The 18,970-nt window shown below is 33.9% G+C and overlaps 2 protein-coding genes across 8 annotated transcripts in view; one reads left to right on the top strand and one right to left on the bottom strand.

Annotated features, from left to right (window-relative positions):
- The window catches only part of LOC114936958 (carcinine transporter), a 39,630-nt gene that overhangs the window by 564 nt on the left and 20,096 nt on the right, over positions 1 to 18,970 (top strand). The window contains exons 2-4 of one of the 2 annotated variants that reach the window (XM_029310321.2): positions 3,528 to 3,783; positions 5,015 to 5,557; positions 5,881 to 5,928. The gene's annotated coding sequence lies outside the window, so the exon portion shown is untranslated. Of the gene's footprint in view, positions 1 to 3,527; positions 3,784 to 5,014; positions 5,558 to 5,880; positions 5,929 to 13,825; positions 13,928 to 18,970 lie in introns of those variants that run through there. The other variant, XM_029310322.2, reaches the window with a different exon arrangement.
- LOC114936963 (glutathione S-transferase-like) lies at positions 15 to 18,577 on the bottom strand. Of its 6 annotated transcripts, none has more exons than XM_085486897.1 (5): positions 18,275 to 18,577; positions 4,434 to 4,594; positions 3,518 to 3,685; positions 2,581 to 2,723; positions 15 to 2,280 (listed from the first exon to the last, which is right to left on the bottom strand). In XM_085486897.1, the coding sequence occupies exons 1-5, from the start codon at positions 18,307 to 18,309 to the stop codon at positions 2,113 to 2,115; spliced, it is 675 nt and encodes a 224-aa protein (XP_085343023.1). In that variant the 5' UTR covers positions 18,310 to 18,577; the 3' UTR covers positions 15 to 2,112. The 6 variants fall into 6 exon arrangements, with proteins under 6 accessions (XP_085343023.1, XP_085343026.1, XP_085343034.1 ...); XM_085486900.1 differs by having other exon boundaries at positions 4,434 to 4,601; positions 18,275 to 18,336; XM_085486908.1 differs by lacking the exon at positions 18,275 to 18,577 and adding an exon at positions 11,610 to 11,888 and having other exon boundaries at positions 4,434 to 4,601.

Genomic DNA, 18,970 nt, shown 5'->3' with positions numbered 1-18,970 from the left:
GAGAAAGAAAGAGAAAGAGAGAAATACATTTTTATTTAAACATTTAATACAACTGACTGTTAAAAGATTGAGATGTACATGTAAATTTATGGATGGGACATTAATAATAACGATATATTTGTTTCTTTTTTTTTATTACAGCATTATTATCAGTCGTACCATCTCCTGTAACCACAACATTTATACATCATTTATAGCTTCAATAGATTCTTAACGCGTTACACTTAACATTACATATAACATTGTACATTCACGCTTACAGTATTACAATATCCTCTTTTCTAAAAAAAAAAGAAAAAAAAAAGAAAAAAAAATCTTATTTAATTACAATTGACTGTGTTGTCGCATTTGAATACGTCATTGATGAAGCGTCAATGAAAGCAAAAAGGCTCTTTATTATCTCTATTATATCATTGCAGTATACTGTAGAAAGTCTATTCTCTTATATATGTGCTGCCTTTTTTATCTGAGATGCATTTTAAAGAAGCATAGGTTTTTTCATTTATCATGTTTAAAACATGACGCTTTAACATTTTATAGAGTTCATTCATAAAATCCTTCTATATATATATCTCTCTTTTCATCACTCAATAAAAGTGAGAAATCATACATAAATTACATTTTTTAAACTTTTATTACAATAAATCTTATCGACTATATTCCTTTTGATGCATATGCTTTTTTCTGCAGAGGTTTACTGACTGCTTTGCAAGTCGTTTGAAATTCTATATATAAAATATATATTTTATATATTTGCTACGTTAATATATACATGTATAATTCTATATAAAATAAATATTTTATATATTTTATATAGAATTATATAGAATTATATATGTATATATTAATGCAGCACTATATTTAATAGTGTCGTTTGATGTACTTTTTTGTTTCAATTTTTATATGCTTTTATTACATGCTTTATACATAGTATTACCCTGTATGGTACTCGATATACATTCTGATAGATTTCGTCAAACAAACAAGGAATAGTGTAGCCTGATGTAAACTCTGTGTAACATAAAAGCAATATCGATTATATCGCGGAAAATTCGTTCGAGAGATATTTATCTATCTAATACTTGATCTCTCTCGACGCTTAATCGATGTCGGCAACATGTAAGTCATATAGCAATGCACTATTCACACACATGTACATACATGCACGATGCATAATGTAATGAACACATTGAAGAATCTTTATTTAGATGCATTCCGATAGTAATCTTTTGTGTATTTTTTCATAATTTCTCGTGATGTGTGAAAAAATAACACAATTACAGTAAACAATTTAAGATCGATTGATTCACATATGTGACAAAATTATCTTCTAATATAAACTGAGATAAAATCGATAGTGTTTTTAAATTTTTTTTTCTGCAAACAGCGAACGATTATATAATATATAGATTTTATTCGAACAACAATACACAATAGATAACATTAATCTTTTCTATATTTAGATTGATATTTTATTTTCGCGAATGGTAATGAAATGTTGCTTTACACAGAGTAGGCAGTGATACAATATTATATTTTTAAAGCAAATATGAAAAAAAAATAAATCGTGAATGGTTCTGAACAATTTGAAATTCGTACTGAAAATTTCAATTAGCCGAAAAAATCTAGAGTGTTATTTTAGATACAAATAGCAAAAAAATGCATCCGTGAAATAAAGAGAGGTGTCGCTTATACACAGAGAGAATTTTCTCTTAAAATTTACCCTGAAAATCATGGTGATTGTGGGACAATATTGAAAGAATTTTATAAGAGTTTCTCTGATTAATATTTACCACAATAAAACATATCTATCACAATAAGATATAAAGTATGTCCGATTAATTTTACTATGCACATAGTAAAATTTACTATGTACTAATATTTTTTATTGTCCCATGATTATCATGATTTTCAGGATAAATTCTAAGAGAAAATTCTCTACGTGTAGGATGATACGATTAATATCGATTTTACACGCGAGATGTTGAGACTTTCTCTCTCTCTCTATCGTTGTCGCAGCGATACCAGAAATTACATACATGCGCAGATATGTATACTCGTCGTTTATGATGTCGATGCTACCTTTCGGCTTCCGTCGTCCGAAATGACATTTTAGAACTCGGAATGAGGTCGCTTGGTCAGCCAGTCGGCGATTGGCGAAATTTCGTGCACTCGTTTCTTCAAGCCGCGTAACGCTGGATAATTCTCTAAAGCGGTTGCACCGAAAATGTTCTCAAAGTTTTCCAACGCCACCGTGAACACAAAGTCCGCCCACGTAGTCTGAAAAGCACCACGCGTTCGTGTTTTGCACACAGATTTTACAGAAAGTTTTTAATATAACGCAATATATGTACATTCAGATGTTCGAGCTTTCATTCCGTCTTATTGGACTTTAGTGACAGGAACATTGAATTGCAATGACAAGTAGAAAATGTTTTACTTTAATCCAACTTTTTTGCATGTTACTTATTTCTACACACATATAATTTATTTTATATATTTAATCAAATAGAGATTCTTATTGCGCGTGAAACAACAAGATACGTTACTTATTGAGAAGAGATCTGAGATTCTCTTTACCGTAGAGCCGACCGCGTAACCACCATTTTCGGCGACCGTTTGTTCGAATTTATTCAAGTAGAACGGTATTGTTTCCTTCAGGAGTTTCGCCTTCTTCTCCTCCTTTTTAAAGAGATCCTCCTCCGTACGATATTGAAAAATGACTGAAAAATAAATCATGCGCAAGCTCTAACGACTCTCTTCCTTCCTCTCTATCTGTCATATGACAAATGTCATAAACGTGATTAAAATGTACCGTACATCTCCGGGAATTTCGCGTAATGCGTAAATGCCGCTCATTGATTTAAATGGTAAATCAAACGAAGAGGATTGCGAATCCGATCGCTACAATGTCTCATTAAGCGATCCGCGCATCCGTATACTATTACGTCGCGATGAGTATTATATTGAGAGATCCGATGCGATATATATTCGCCTCGGATTTCACCAGGAGAGCTTTTCCAGGACGATAGCGCTCGCTCGATTATACAGTGACCTCGGTTTGGAAATAGGTCACGCGAATAGAGACGCATGTCTTTCAGAGGAGAGCGAAAAGTGGAACAACTTTCGCGCCCGTCAGAATTTTCCGAGATTTACAGCACGACCGTGGCCGAAAACGCACATTTTTTCCCTTCCTTTCTCCCTATCTCGAGCTCTCCTCCTTCTCGGAAGATTCCACTTTCGACGTCGGGAAATTGGAACAAGACGGAAAGCTCGAGCGTCATCGATAACGCTTATTGATCGATGCTCATCGCGCGACGAGACTAAAATTGCATATAGCGAGAGATGTGAAACTTTCGTCGTCGACGAAATCTAACGATCCTGCGAGAGAGAAATGAGAGAATCCGGCTGCCCGAGTCGAAAAGAAAGTATCGATTTGGCCACCGGGTGAACCCGTTGAGAGCTTTCAGCTTTTCGTACCGGAATCGTCGCGGATTATATACTATGTATCGCTTACATTGTTTCAGATCTCCCAGAGTATCCACCAGGACATCGCAGAGCATCGATTCCCACTCATCTCTGCCTGCGAGATTGTGCTCACGGGCCAGGTAACGTGCCACGGCGTTGCTCTGTGCTATCGGCTTGCCGTCTATTTCCAGAACTGGCAGCATCCCGTAAGGCATCGCTGAGAACAGGAGAAGGCAATCGACTGACGATCGTGCTTAAGTTCACGTCTGCCAATGAAGGGGAGAGAAACGGAACAAATTTGTCTTCGCTCACAAGGTATCGATTAAGACTATTACGCACGTTTGATTGATTGTAGATGTAAATTACAATCAGTCGTGGACGGAGAGAATTTTCTCTTAGAATGTATCATCAAAATCATGATAATCGTGGGATAGTATGGTATTGGAAGAATTTTCGAAGAATTTCTCTGATTAATATTTACCACAATAAAAAATATTAGTATGTACATGATCAAATTAATCGAACATATTTTATATCCTATTGAGGTAGATATTATCATTTTTATTGTGATAAATATTAATCAGAGAAACTATTATGAAATTTTTCCAATACCATTTTGCCTCATAATTTTCAGGGCAAATTCTAAGAGAGAATTCTCTCTGTGTACGAGAATTAATTTTCCATGTATATTTAAACAGAAGGATATAAACTATATATTTTTTTATTGTTGAAATTACTTTATAGAAAAAAATTAGTTACTATATAGCTAAATTTTTTCCGTGTTGAAATTTACATATATTTAATTTGAATTTAATTAATCGATATAAATCATAAAAAGAGGCTTCGAATTGCATTCTTATATTTTGATTCGCATTGCAACACATTTACATATTGCGTGCCAATAAATTGAACTATTGATTTAAAAGCGACATTAAGTTTTTTATATCTAAATTTTTTAAACTTACACTTTTTAAGCTCGGGCCAACATTCGTTGGTGATTCTTTCGTCGATGTAGTCTATGCCCGCGTAGGCAAATATGTAGCGAATATGCTCAGCACGACCCCGTGCATTAAAGTAGATCAATTTGTACCTCGGCTGCTCCTCAGCCATCTTCCTTGATCGCAATCTGAAAACTTCCAAGGTGTCGAGAAAAGTTACGGGGTGCAATTTCGAGGCTAACCGTCTATTATTTGCCTACTATGAAACCGCAAGAAATCTTGTTTTATATTGTCAAACAAGGATAATGAAACCTGCAAAATGAGATAACATCCTATTTGACATGGCAAAATCGAGTATAATATAGTATTTGCACGAGGAGAAGATGCGATTATTCTCCTCGATTATCCTCCTCTATTAATAATTATCAGACTGTACGATTAATTAATTCTACAAATACAAATATATAATATATAATATTATATAATATATTTTATAATTTATTTTTTATAATTAAGAGGTTTTTTTTTTTAACGAGATGAGATTAGTCGACGCTCATTTCTTGAAGCATATTAATTTGTTTTCCAATGAAACAACCCTCCCATTTTAGGTACATCTAGACGTCGGTGGGAGGGCTTAGTATCCGAAAGAAGTTTATCCTGAAGAGGAAGCCAAGTACGGTTTTTCAAGAATTATAAAGCCGTTCATCATCGATACTCTCTCGCACTTCCAATGTCGATCCGCGGGATATTAATTCGCAAAAGGATAAGATTCTATTCGCAGAAAATCGTGCATTAAATAATAAATCAGACATCCAATTTCCGAAGACGAACGCTTCGTCACGTTTTAATTAATTTAAACTTCGGGAGTGCCGTGTAAAGTATCGCGCGGCTATTTTTATCGCGGACGGTTTGTCTCGTCTTAATTAGTTCGGGAGTGCCGTGAAAAGTATCGCGAGTCGCTTAATTAGTTCGGGAGTGCCGTGAAAAGTGTCGTTTGTTTTCAACATGCCGCGGACGATTCGCGCACGAAATCGTCAATAATATTAACGTATTTTCGCGAGTGAATATATAGTGCAACGAATAAGTGCCAACAAGATCTACTTGAGAGGAAGGGAGGCCTAGATGGAGGGCATCGGCGGAGCAACTTTGGGGTGAATATCATTTATTATTCATATATTATTGTTTATCAATCTCATACGTGCATCTATTCTCGTGTATTTTATCTGGCTTGTTTGTTCTTGGTTGCCTTAAACATGAATTTTAAAAAGAGACTTTTGTAAATAATCTTTTGTAAAAACGTGTACTTAACAAAAATGTTTTTTTTTTTTTAGAATATAATAATATTCCATTAAATATATCTGCTTATTATTGTACGCGTCGAATGTAAAGTTTGATGCGGATAGTAATAATTTGTTGAAATATTAATTATTTTTGGCGCTATTTATAATGTGAATCTTATATTTGTATGTTATAGATCAACGTAGAGTCTACGTAGTTTAACTCCGCTGCTACGCATCGACCGGTGAGTGCAACTTTTATTTATGGTAAAAAAATAACGCCAAATAAGAGTACGTTTTTATATAATTTCTTGTTTTTTCAACTTCTGTATTGCAAAAAAGTTTGGATGCTCCTTTATATATTTGGCGCGTATTTTTTTACCCCTTTTTAAAATTATACTGCTTTGTATCAATAATAACTTTCTGAAATGTTTACATGACATTTTATTGTCATGCGACTTTTTAATAACGTGTAAAATTTTCATTCGAGCGCAATTGGAATCTGTGATTTTCCTAACTTTTTCTTAACTTCAAAAATAAAGATAATTTTTCTAAAAAGTTACAGTCTCGCATATTGCGATGTTTTATATAATAGTATTTCATTACTATCGTCGTATTGTTGATTTTCATTCGAAAACTTGATCTTATCAAAACGAAAACTATTGTATATCTTTGTGGGCGATCTATACGATAATTCACGATCATCTATAGATCTTTCCCGGCCGTTCCGTGAGATGCTATGATCTATTTGGAGTATCTTCACCGCAGGTGGTCGACTTATTTCGCAAGAATAACGCGAGGGTTGCGTGATTACATACGCGTGAACGGAGTTAGTTTTATCAAGTTTTGAGAATCGGGGTTCATCCGAAATGTTTAGATAAGCCGAAATATAACTGACAAACGCGAGTTACTATTCTGAGCTTTCTTGAAAATCACAGAATTCCATGCGCCCACATGTACGTACACGTGTTTACACGCATACATGCGTACACTATCTAAGCGTTATTGACCCGCATTGCATACGTGGACATATTCCGCGTACCAGTCATGTTTCATACATTGTCACCTCTCTAAGCGGTTCAGCGAATTTTAATTAGGTATATCTATTAACAGGATTTTGTTGTTCTCATTAGCAAATACGGCAAATGAAAATTAAGACGGGATTAAATATAATTCGATATTTGCCAAGCATAATTCAGTCTCAAAGTAAGACTGCATAATTCATGGTACATGTAAGTCAAGCGACGTCCTGGCTTAAGATGAGGTGCTAAGCAAATCGCGATGTTAACGAACTCGAAATGAGAAAACTTTACAAGTTTGCCGGTCAGGCAAATAAGCGACGGCGATATATGCGTGGCGCATATATTTCCGCGGGGAAATCTAAGTGATCATTATTTGATAATTCCACTTTAATTACGTCCGTTTGGCGGATGCATCGATGGCAGAGAATGATCGTCCGTAGGCGAACGGAAAAAAATTGATAACATTTATTTCTCAGATTAAATTTTTGTTGAAAAGTCGCAGAGATTGCGTCTTTAGGCAAAGTTTAATGAATCATACATTATTATATAATAACGAAATAATTTGACAAAGAAGATATTGAATCTTTACTTTAGAGAGTATGGATTCAGAAAAATTGTCCGATCTGATTACTTTCGATTATATAATAGAAAGGCTGCTCGAGGGGAAAGATTTCATTTCTTCTGCGCGTAAATCATTTATATGATACGATCTCTAGAGAGATTCTGCAGGAAATATTATTTTATATATTTATAACATTGAAAATTAAAGATTTTCTATCGCGACATTCAATGTATTGATTGCAATCTTTGATATAGAGATTTTCCATTTTCCCGACATTCATCATTTATTATATTTTCATTTCCGTTGATCAAATTTAATCTTCTAACAACAAGAGAATTTCCGCAAAGAGCGGATCTCCATCTAATTAACAGTTGGGGCTGTTTCGGTCCTAGGGATACATACGTATATATAGACATTTATTGATTATTGCTTGGAAAATGCTCGGTGCCCGATGGTTTCTCCGATAGAGAAGCATGTGACGGACAATGTTCCGGCACGAGATATGTAACGTGCCAGTTGCAACGACTACAATTCACGGCATTAATTCATCAGATGCAAGTGCATTAAACGTGTACAACTCAAGTATGTGAATATAAACTATACATACTGCGGGATTAATCTTTTATTCAATTCCGCATGCATATCTGATTCTTCATCTTCGATCTATGTATACATTTATTCTTATTTTTTGCTTTTTTTATAAAACCACACAATTATTTTGCAAATTAATTTTTTATACCAAAAGAAATATATAAAAATGTATCTAGAGAATCTGAGAAAAATATTTCTTATGATTATTTCATGATTTTTAATGCGCATAAACATTTCTTACATCTGTCACCGTGACAGATGGTAAATGTCATCGAAATCGCGTTGATTCAACCTGTTGAGGTAAATTTGATTGAAACGAAATGCGGCGTTTCTACTATATCTTTGTACTATTGTGTGCGATTACGTTATCCAAATTTGACCGAAATTGTCGACGGTTTAACGCGATTACATGCATGTACAGACACCGAGTCGAATGTCAGCGAAGGTTGTGCCAATAACTGAACTCTGATAAGCAAATTTGACGGTAAAATCAATGGCTCGTATATCTGCGAAAGCATTAATTCGGTGCGTATGTATATATACGGAAGAAGCTCTGGGAGATATGAGATATAAGTTTGTAGGGAGATGAAGGAGTATTAATGTTGACACTGCGAATCCTTAGCACAAAACCTCTCACAAACCCTTCTCTCCCTATTCTACGAGGGAGGATTCGTAATGCTGAAAGTTTGCCTCCGCCACTTCTGACGGCGGATTCATTAGTCATTTCGTACCATCTTCGACACAAACATTCGAGTTTCGAATGAAAGCGAGATTATGAAAAACCTTCCGCAAAGCATACCCCTTGTTATCTCGAGAATATCGATTTACCAAGATATTTTTATTTTTTTCAATCGCATTTGAGATAAGCTTTATTCAAGGACCTTTTTAACTGGACAATTATATATTCTACGAATATAAAAAGGATTAACTGAAAGCACGATGCGATAAATAATCCGCAACATTTTTTTTGGATTGAGAAATTAGTTTTTTATTTTATATTTGTAGATAATTATTTTCTAAAACCCTTCTTCCAATAATTACATATTCGTTGAAAAATTTTTATGTAATATATTATATTTCATATATAAAGACATAAGATTATTTATTTTCGCGAATCAAAATTTTTATGGTACGTTTTAGCATATTATTTTATATATATTTTCTTTGATAAAAACAAGTAAATTTCAAATATTCTTTCTAATTATCTTTGAACACATTAATTACATAATTATTGATCGTGCCTCGGATCTTTTCATTTATATTTCGCAATTGAACAAAGTATAACTCATTATTTTTCTGAAGAACTTTTCAAATAGCTAAAGTGGAGTCTTCTTTCGTTTTTTTAGCTCCCGAGCAAAAGCGTTATTATAAGTTTTTTCGACATTACACCAATTTTTCTCGAGAAAAACTAAATCTTAATTTTGTGCTATTAATCAAGCTGGATCCTAGAACCTTTCAGATTCGTCGCATACCCCATATTTTCCTCTTTGTATATCGTGATATTAGCATCGTTGAGATGATGAGGATATTATTAGTACTCATAACTTGCAATTTTCTAGAAGATACATCGTATCGTGGGTAAATTGTGCTACGTAATATTTCCTGTCCTCTCCCAGATCCTCCCGCATAAAACACGACTGATATTCGCTCAATAAACATGTTCGTTCTCTTTTTTTTGCGATCGCGATCTGTATGATATTGTTAGAAAATGCAAAAGAATGTTCGTGAATTGTAATCAGGAATAGAGAGTACAACTGATGCAAAAACAGATACCTATTGATACTTGGTACATTTTGGCGAAGCATAAGATTCTTTCGATACGGAGATCACTAGTCCATTTGGCGCGACGCCACATTCAATATCAGGAATTTTATAAAGATCTCGGGCAAAAGAATATGGTAAAGACGGGCAAAGACATTATATATGTGATCTCCTTTCTTCCATCTTTCCCCCCTTTTTTCATGGTTATCATCTTGCATAGCTTTTTCCGGAAATGATTTCTAGTATCGAAATAAGGGCATCTTTGTCAATATATCTTCTTTTCTTTCTCTTTTTTAGGAAACTATTATTCTTAAAATTTAAACTTGAAATTCGAAAACTTGAAATAAGAATAATGAGTAAACATCCAATTAATAAAAACATTTTACATACCTACGCAAGAATTGAAGAGTAAAAGTAAATCTTAATTTTCGTTTAAAGGTTAAAAATGGATTAAATAAAATAAAAAATGATATATAATAATGATGTACAATCAGAAGAATTAATTTCGGTGAGCTAACATTCACAAAAAGATTGTAGAACATGCGAATCATCGATTCTTTTCATTCTTTTATAAAATAAGAAAAAAGAGAAAGTAGAATATATTTTTTTATTTTTTTACACACACAAAATAAGTTGAATTTTATTATTTTTTACATGATTTCTTAATATTGCAGAAAAAAGAGATATTTGACCTAACCATTAAATATATATATAAGACCTATATATTAAAGCTTTTGATTTATATGTATATGTGAAAAAAGATAGCATATAAAAGGAATGTATTATAACTCTATTTCTGTCGCTCGATTTAGGCCGACCTGAAAATTTGATGTTTTATACGAAGAGATGTGGGAAAGCGATGTATGATAAATTTATGTGAACTTATTGAACCATAAAATTACCTAAATGAATTGAATTTAGGCAATATATACCAAAATATCATGAATTTGATGTTTAGATTAAAATAATATATTATATGTGACATTAACGATGATACAACCGTGATAATTTCTTTTATATGACACTTTGTTTTCGATAAAATCAATCTTGAACTTTTGTATTTTTGATTGCTACACCTACCTATTGCATTATTTTCATGAGAATCTATTGGAAATAAGCAAGAGATATAGATTTAATTGAAAAAAAACATGTTTTGACAATATTTGTAAATCTAGAAATTAAACAGAGATAATCAGTGCGTAAAATATTGAAGTGATTCTTATTGTTAGACAAATACGTACTCGCGTATTCAACAAATGGTTAAAATCGATTTTCTCGAGAACGAAGCTTTGTATAAAAAAGTTCCTACACTTTTAATTTATTTTTGTACGAGAAACACTCATACGTACGCAAGGTATTTCAAAATAATCGGATGTTCTTTTTGGATCAATTTAGAGATGGTTTTTTCTTAGCGAAAAAGGGTTGAGTCGACCCATCATCAATAATTTCTAAGTAATAAGAGATTGGAAAAGTAGAACCTCTCGCAAACTAAACTTTCTGGAGTTAAAAGATTTAACGGAATTATATTCTTCAGTTAATTAGAAGTGGAGCTTCCTTTACTTTGCTTATAGTTAGAAAGATATACTGATTAAAAAAAAATAAAAAATAAAAACTTGCAAAAAATAATTATCTTTTTTGACGTTTTCACTGAGGAAAAATCGATTTCAGGTTGCCAGAGAATGTTGAGAACATGTTTTAGGATATGTACTTTTTATATATTAATTATTTATATATATTTACTCAATTAATAAATTAATTCTTTTATATATTCGAATATGACTTTACCACCCTTTTTGCATATTTCGCGCTTTAAGGCAAACGTATAATAATTGAAACAAAAGAAATCGTTGCAAATTTATTTGCATTACCGCGTTTTCGACTTTAGCAGCAGCGTGTATACATGTGTACAGATTTGCGCGCAAGGATATTACATTGTAATCACTTGACCCGTGACACGATGATTTATCGCATCGGCGAATCTCCGACTCACCCCACACACTCTCGCAAGATCCCTCTCTTTCTCTCTCTCTCTCTCTCTCTCTCACGAATTCCAGATAAAAGCACTTGATGCGCCGACACAGAACTAAGTCAAGTCGCACGAATGGGCTACGACGCGGCACAGTAGAAGGACCACCGGTTTCCTTCGACACCACTTGCGCTCTGCTTCGTACTTGGGCACCGCCGCCGAGTTTCAGGCTCCGACGAGCACGATGCGCAACCTCAGAAAATTTATACCACCCGCCAGATTCCACCCTCTCAGGCCGCGACGGGGTGGTCCGAAACTCGTCCGTGTGAAACTCATTCGCGCACATTCTTCGCGTCCGGGAACGAGTGAATTTTTGCACGAGAAATACCAATTTTTTATTCGGTTAAAGCGTCAGTCAATAAAAAATTAATTAATCGAATAATTTACGGAAATCTGAGAAATATAGACAATTTTTGATATAGATTAATCTTTCAAGGGTCGCACGGGACTATGAACGATGATAGTCCCCGGCCCTGATTTCAGTGAAACTTGTTACTTCATAGTCAGACGCGCTTGTCGAGGGATGCAAATCGGATTCATGATACAAATATGTCGTAATTTTGTACATTCAAATATTCATTTCTGAGGAAAACGAAAGAGGAAAGGGAAGTAGATATACGATTATTAATTACTTAGTATTTATATGCTCAAAGTATATTTCTACGTTTATACATAATTATCTACTTTAACTAAATCATAAAAAGATAAGAGCGTAACTATCTTTACAATATATATAATAATTGAAATGTAATATTTTATTATATTAACCTTTAAATAAATCAATTTCTTACAATTTCTCTCGTGGCAATTGATCACAATATATCTTAAAAATCTCATACACTTTTTTTTAATATTATTATAAAAAGTAGCGGAAGCAAAAGAGCATATATGTGAAATTTTATTATTTTTTCTCTTTCTCTCAATCTATTATAACGGCTATTAGACAAATTATTGTTTCATAAAATGAAAGAGAGAACGAAAAACTTAATTTTAATGCCGAGAGATGTCATGGAGCATTTTTAATTTTTTTCGCATAATTATTCATGGAGCTTTGTTATAGAGACTGATTTTCATATAATATCCTACACATATGATGTAAACAGTTACGTGAACAGGGGAAAACGACTATACGTTAAATGTTATGTCGTGCTTGGGTCAATTAATTGATCAGACCAAGCTAGTTAGTTTCATTACGTTATCTCCATCTTCGTAAGTTTCACACAATAGATGCCTCTTTTAATATCGGGGCCACTAGGTCTGTCCGCCTAGCTTAGAGAGCTCTTTATTGTAACAGGAAAAAATGATCAAAATAAAAGCTCTCGATGTTGAAGATAGATATCTAAAAGATTTTCTACATACACAATATACAAATTACATACCTGACGCCATAATAGCAAAATGGGCAATGAAATATCTTATAGCGACTCAACACACTCACTAAATACTTTGAACATTTTTCAAATTATTTAGATATATGTATTTTTTCGAATTATATTTACAACTTGCTTTAACAATTGAGAGAAGGAAGAAAAATAATAAGAATTCATATATGTATATATGCTCTTCGTATATCTGCTGTCTCTGCCTTTAATATTTAATATTTGAAATTTAATGTATGAGATTTTTAAGATATTGTGATCAATTGTTATGAGAAAAATGGTAAGAAATTGATTTATTTAAAGATTAATACATTTAAAAAAATACTATATTTCGATTATTATATATGTATGTTCTCGTCTTTTTATGATTTATTTTTTTACGTTTTTTTATTCATATTTATACAATATATAAAGTTACAATTGCAATTGCAATTTCATATTACACGATACAATTTGCGTGCGTTTGACTCTCTGATATGTAGTTTTCCCTTTAATTTAAATATAAAAAAGAGATAAAAAAATCGCACAGGGTCAGGAAGAGTGTAGAGGAGGAAAAAATGCTCGCATCGATGTAGAATAATGCGCGTTTGTATTTCTGTCACGTGGATTACGTGAATCCGGCGTTTCTACAGAATCATAATCGGTGGCGTTGTTAATAGGTCGCCGTAAAGTGGCAAAGAATTGTCGACGAACGTAAGTGCCACCACGTGCCCTGATAATTTCCGTGCAGGGCCTCTAAAATGCGTCTACCAACGCGCGCGAGTTATTTCGTTATCGTGGCACGAACGAAATGACGGAACTTAGTGCAAGGTTAGCCGGCGATGAGCGAAGGCGGCTATCCTGTCCGCGCGTTTTCCACGGTCGTAAGCGAGGCAGTTTAAGGACACGATTACGTATTTTGACGTAAGTATATCGAAACGATCGATCGCTCTCCCTGGCCAACTACGAACGAGCGCACAGCGAGGCTGTTTTTCGCTCTCGCGATATATATAATATATATGTATGTACATACATATACACATAAATGTCTCGTCCGCGGAAATTTTTCGCGGGAAAAAATTGTGCGAGCCCGATGGCGCATGAAATTCATATACGACCTGGATTGTGCGACGAGGAAGATAACGTTCTCGAGTTTAATGATTTTCGAAATTTTACGAACTGTGCACGTGTCGAAGATATCTCGAAAGAGAGCTTGCGGCTTTGGGAATGTCACATTTGTCATGAAATTTAGTCGAGTTTACTTTTCCTTGATAATTGATAAATTTGAAATATCACAAAACTTGGAAGATAATAAAATTTACATGATTTAGGCGAGCAATAATAATTACCGTCGTTTTAATTGCATTTCGAAACTCTTCCACTCTCGCTCGTAAGACGAAACTTTTGCTATTATTCTGATGGATGGATTTGACGCGACTCTCGCTGAAAACGGGCGTAAATTGCAACTTCACCAAACATCCATCACCGTGACAACCTAGTGATGTTTTTCTCACATGCGAAACTCTGATTTAAATCACATTCACAATGACACAAGGAATTAAATTACTGTCCGCGTAAATCAGCAATGTGTGATATCTCGGAGATATAAAATGCTTTATTGATTATTTTGACGTACATTCTTAATTAAGAACACAGAATTCTATTGAAAATCAAACATTTTATTCGCAACTAATTGCGAAACGGTAAATCAAAGGAAACCAATTATTTTTCTTCTAAACTCAATTTTTATTGCTTACCATTTTTCATTCTTCAGTCAATTAATGTCGAAATATTTAAGATTTGCTCTCGTTGTACATATACTCTTAATCAACTTGCTTTATCAGGACGCATCTGAAGCACTTAATTAAAATCTTTATGACTGCATTTTTATCTACAATCCTCTTGTGTGATATGCGTGCGTAATCGCGCGAATATTTCTTAAATAATGCGATAACGTTTTATGTACACACTACTCATAATTTCTTTCTCGTGCTGGCGTTTGAGTTCTTACATCTTATAAGAAATAGAGAAATATATGACGCATAATAAATGGTAATCGCTCGATTTGAGAATAAATCGTAGATCTATCATTATTGAATGCTTATGCCAATCTATCATAATCAATAATCAATAAGCAGTTAAGCTATACACAAAAACAATAATTTGTCTGCTAACAACTTTAATCGGTTTTAAAACAACATCTCTCTTCTGCAATATTTCACTTAAATATATCTTGTTTCAAGCACATATATTCTCAATTATATAATTGTAGACTTTCGGAGTCCATTATCGTTCTTGGTAGAAATTTGTGTAAAATTAGCAAGGTTGACTGTTTCATTCCAAAGCCCGACATTGGTTATATACATGAACACATAACGAAATAAATTGATAAGATTAATTGCAATCGGCACGTAAGCGCGGCTCGCAACGATTTCGAAGAATAAAGAATAGAATATAAAGAAAAATATCAAGATCGCAGAATGAGGTGTATAGCATTCACACACATTCTGGTATAATTGCATAAAATTTTAATAGACAAATTAAAAATTATTCAAGTATTTTTTTATTGTATGAGATTACGTGTGCTGCTGGTCGATTAAAATTACAATACATTACAATAGAACGTTTAAAAAACCGACGTCATAAATTAAATGACGCCGATATATAAGATAAATACGACCTCGAAATACGTCCTTGGAGAGCAATTTTGGAAACGGGGGGCAAGTTTTTGTGCCGCTTTTATCTCTTTTACCGATCTTACGCCGGAATTTCGCCGGTCGATCGGAAGGGCGAAGGATAAGTAGGATAAATTGAGAAGATTAATCACAATCTCCACGTAGCTCGGGTTGCACCATTGTCCGACGAACTCGCGTCCACCCTACTGAACTTCGGAAACTGGGTTGCATAACCCGGTTTGTGTATGGCGATTTACGCCGTGTTACGCTGTGTTACACCAGCAAGTTAGCCTGGAATCGCAACCACGGCAAACGGCTATCGAAATGCAAACGTTTCTATAAGTACTGTTTGAACTGAGGAAAATGCGCATTAATCCGATCAAGTTGCACGTTACGTGTTAATGTATTATATACCTATAGGAAAAGACGTGATGTCAGAGTGTACGACGTGTATCGGAGAAGCTTGCACGAACATCGCGTCGGTCGATTTCTCTCATTCGTTTTTCATTCGACTCCTCGAGGGGTCTGCGAGTTCAGGGTGTCTAGCGGTCAGGGAAATCTGGAAAACCGGACATTGTCAGGGAATTTTATAAATCTGGAATTGTCAGGAAAAATCAGAAAATTTTATTATTTATCTGGATTTTTCACATTATTCTACATTTGTCTCAATAATTTGACATTTTTTATTACATAAATATAAACTTTTCCTGGACTCCCAGCACGCTAATTTTCTCTGTTATTCAAAATCGATTTATCTACAGCGTGTTCGTTAATTTATATTTTCATCGTCGTGTTATTTTATTTCAATGTGTTTGATAGAGACAAAACTAACAAATTTGATATAATATAAATAAAAAGGTGATTATTTAAATAGTTCATAGTGATATGTTTGTTTCGATTATCGTACATAATGCAGATTGTATAATTGATTTAAATTTTGGTTTTAACTTCCGAACCTTTTCATTGTTAACAAAAATATCTCAAGGATTTCATGATTTAACATTTAATTGATTTATCATATAGATATATGGTATACAAATTATATATTTGGAAAAAATAATACTAAAAAGTCAGGAAATTTTTTCATTGAGTCTGCTGGACACCCTGGAATTGCGATCGTTATAACTAATTTTTTTTCCAAACTGATCGGATCACAATTGTGTCACAGATCGATCGATCGAACGAACGAACACCGTCTTAACGTTTAATGATTTTTTTAAAGTCACGCAGCTACGTCGCAAACGCAGAAAAGGGAACGCGATGGATGGAGATCGATGAGTAGAATAAATAAGTCCCGCGATTATCTTTCGCCCTATTTTCGGTCGCGGCGAGGACGATTAATTTTCGTCAACGGAACGTTGTATACGAAATTCGTTATCGCCGGGAAATCGCTACTCTAAACGTTTGCGCGTGTCTCGTCGATCATTCATATTCGCGTCCGTCGGGAGAAACTCGCGGACTGTAAATTATAATGGATTAACGGTGTGTGTAGATCAACGACAGTGTGCGGTTACCGGGCCTTAATGAACGACACGATTAAAACTTTGCTGAGCACGATACAATTTCGCCACCTTCCTTCCCCCTCTTTTCCACCCCTTCAAATGGTAGCACCATCCCTTAACTGCTCCCATGAGAATGGTGTTGATGCGTAATTAAGCACTGCACCGACGCTTGTTACGAGGCTGTCACAGCTTGCATGTCATCGTTATATAGCTCGCGGTCACTCTTTTTCCTCGTATACTTTGAATACGAAATTCCCAAATTATAACTCGGTTGTAAAGCGTTTTTATAACGCGAAAAGAAAAAAAATTAATCAATTATCTCTAAAATTTGGAATAGTTACACCAATAAAATTCTTATTACGTAATGTGCGAATATATTTATTTATTGCAAGCCATAATAATATATTTTTTTAATGATATATATTTTTTCCAACTTGGAAGATTAACTGAAAAATTATACAGTTGAAATAAAAACAGGAAGTATCATTAATTATTTTTACAAAAAAAAGATTGATTCCTTTGAATTTGTTTCGCGCTTAATGATAAAAATTATAAGTGTAACTGTTTTTTTCCTTGTAAATTACGCAGCTTTTTCTCCATGTGATATATTTACTAAAATAAATTAATTTATATATTTTATTAAAATGTTCATTAATTCTCAAGTATTTTAGAACCAAATGCAAAAACGTATTTAGTAAACTACGGAGGAGCTTAATATTTATATTCGTGATATAAAAAATGTAAAACAAACTTGCTAAAAGCTGTATAAACAAGAATACAATTCCTCATCATATAGGAGAAATTACGATCGCAAAACACTTGTATCATTAATTGATTCGGTCAGACGTCATCGATTAAGGCAGGTTGAATAGGTGAGTAAAGAAACTCGTCGAGCGAGACGGATATTTGTAAATAATCGCCTGGAACGAGCCCATTACCGGCTATCCGATTAAAATTGATCACTCCTCAACGTTCCTCGCGCTGGCCTCTCAAGACTTAAATGTTTCGATTCGATCGAAGCGCGGTCGATCGCTCGATTTCCGCCCGTTGCTCTCGGGCTCACTTGATGCGAATCAAAAAGCGCTTAAACTTACTTTAGCGTTGCCTTGAATAGCGATGGTCCACTCATGAATTGATCTATTCGCGTCTACATATATTGCCTAAATTGACGCCAATCAATATGTTTTTTCTTCTTTTTTTTTCTTCATGAAACTTCCCTCCGATTACGACAACGACTTTGACACTTGTTATATATAAATTGCAGGCGCGTGATTTGTGCAAATTATTATTCCGTATAACAGCTGTTTCCCCGACTGAAAGAGCGTGTGTGATGATGATAATCGTCAGGACGATATCGTGGGTCAGAATTGTCGAGGAGGGAAGACCGCGAAGGCAAAACCGCGACTGCACGTAGTTGACAGCTGCATGTTCGATGCACAATGAAAAATAAAAACACATCGATAATTACAGCAAGTGCGATCATTTCGACATCATTATGCTATTACATAATTTATATTTAAAAAACATTATTACATAAACCACTTTACACGATAATTCGCGACAGAATTCGGGACAGAATTCTATTTATAATTTGATGTATCAAATTATGAATATAATATTTATCATGAGAAAAAATTTGTGTATTACACGAACCATAATTTGATTTAAAATTATGTATAAAATATTCGACTGTAATTGATAGATTTTACTACATATAAGCAAGGATATTACTTATATTCACTTAATAAATATGTAACTTGCTCCCGGGACCAAGACATTGTCATATATTT

The sequence above is a fragment of the Nylanderia fulva genome, unplaced genomic scaffold (assembly GCF_048542155.1).
Source record: "Nylanderia fulva isolate GAGA-0341 unplaced genomic scaffold, ASM4854215v1 Scaffold11, whole genome shotgun sequence".
Classification (NCBI taxonomy): domain Eukaryota; kingdom Metazoa; phylum Arthropoda; class Insecta; order Hymenoptera; family Formicidae; genus Nylanderia; species Nylanderia fulva.
Note: the sequence above shows the minus strand (reverse complement) of the source record. Positions and strands in the feature narration are given on the sequence as shown.

Coding starts and splice junctions, on each gene's coding strand:
- LOC114936963 (XM_085486897.1), bottom strand. CDS start 18,309: ATGAGTGGACCATCGCTATTCAAGGCAACGCTAAA. Junction 4,595..18,274: donor CTATTCAAGGCAACGCTAAA/GTAAGTTTAAGC, acceptor GGAAGTTTTCAG/ATTGCGATCAAGGAAGATGG. Junction 3,686..4,433: donor TTGGCCCGAGCTTAAAAAGT/GTAAGTTTAAAA, acceptor TCCTGTTCTCAG/CGATGCCTTACGGGATGCTG.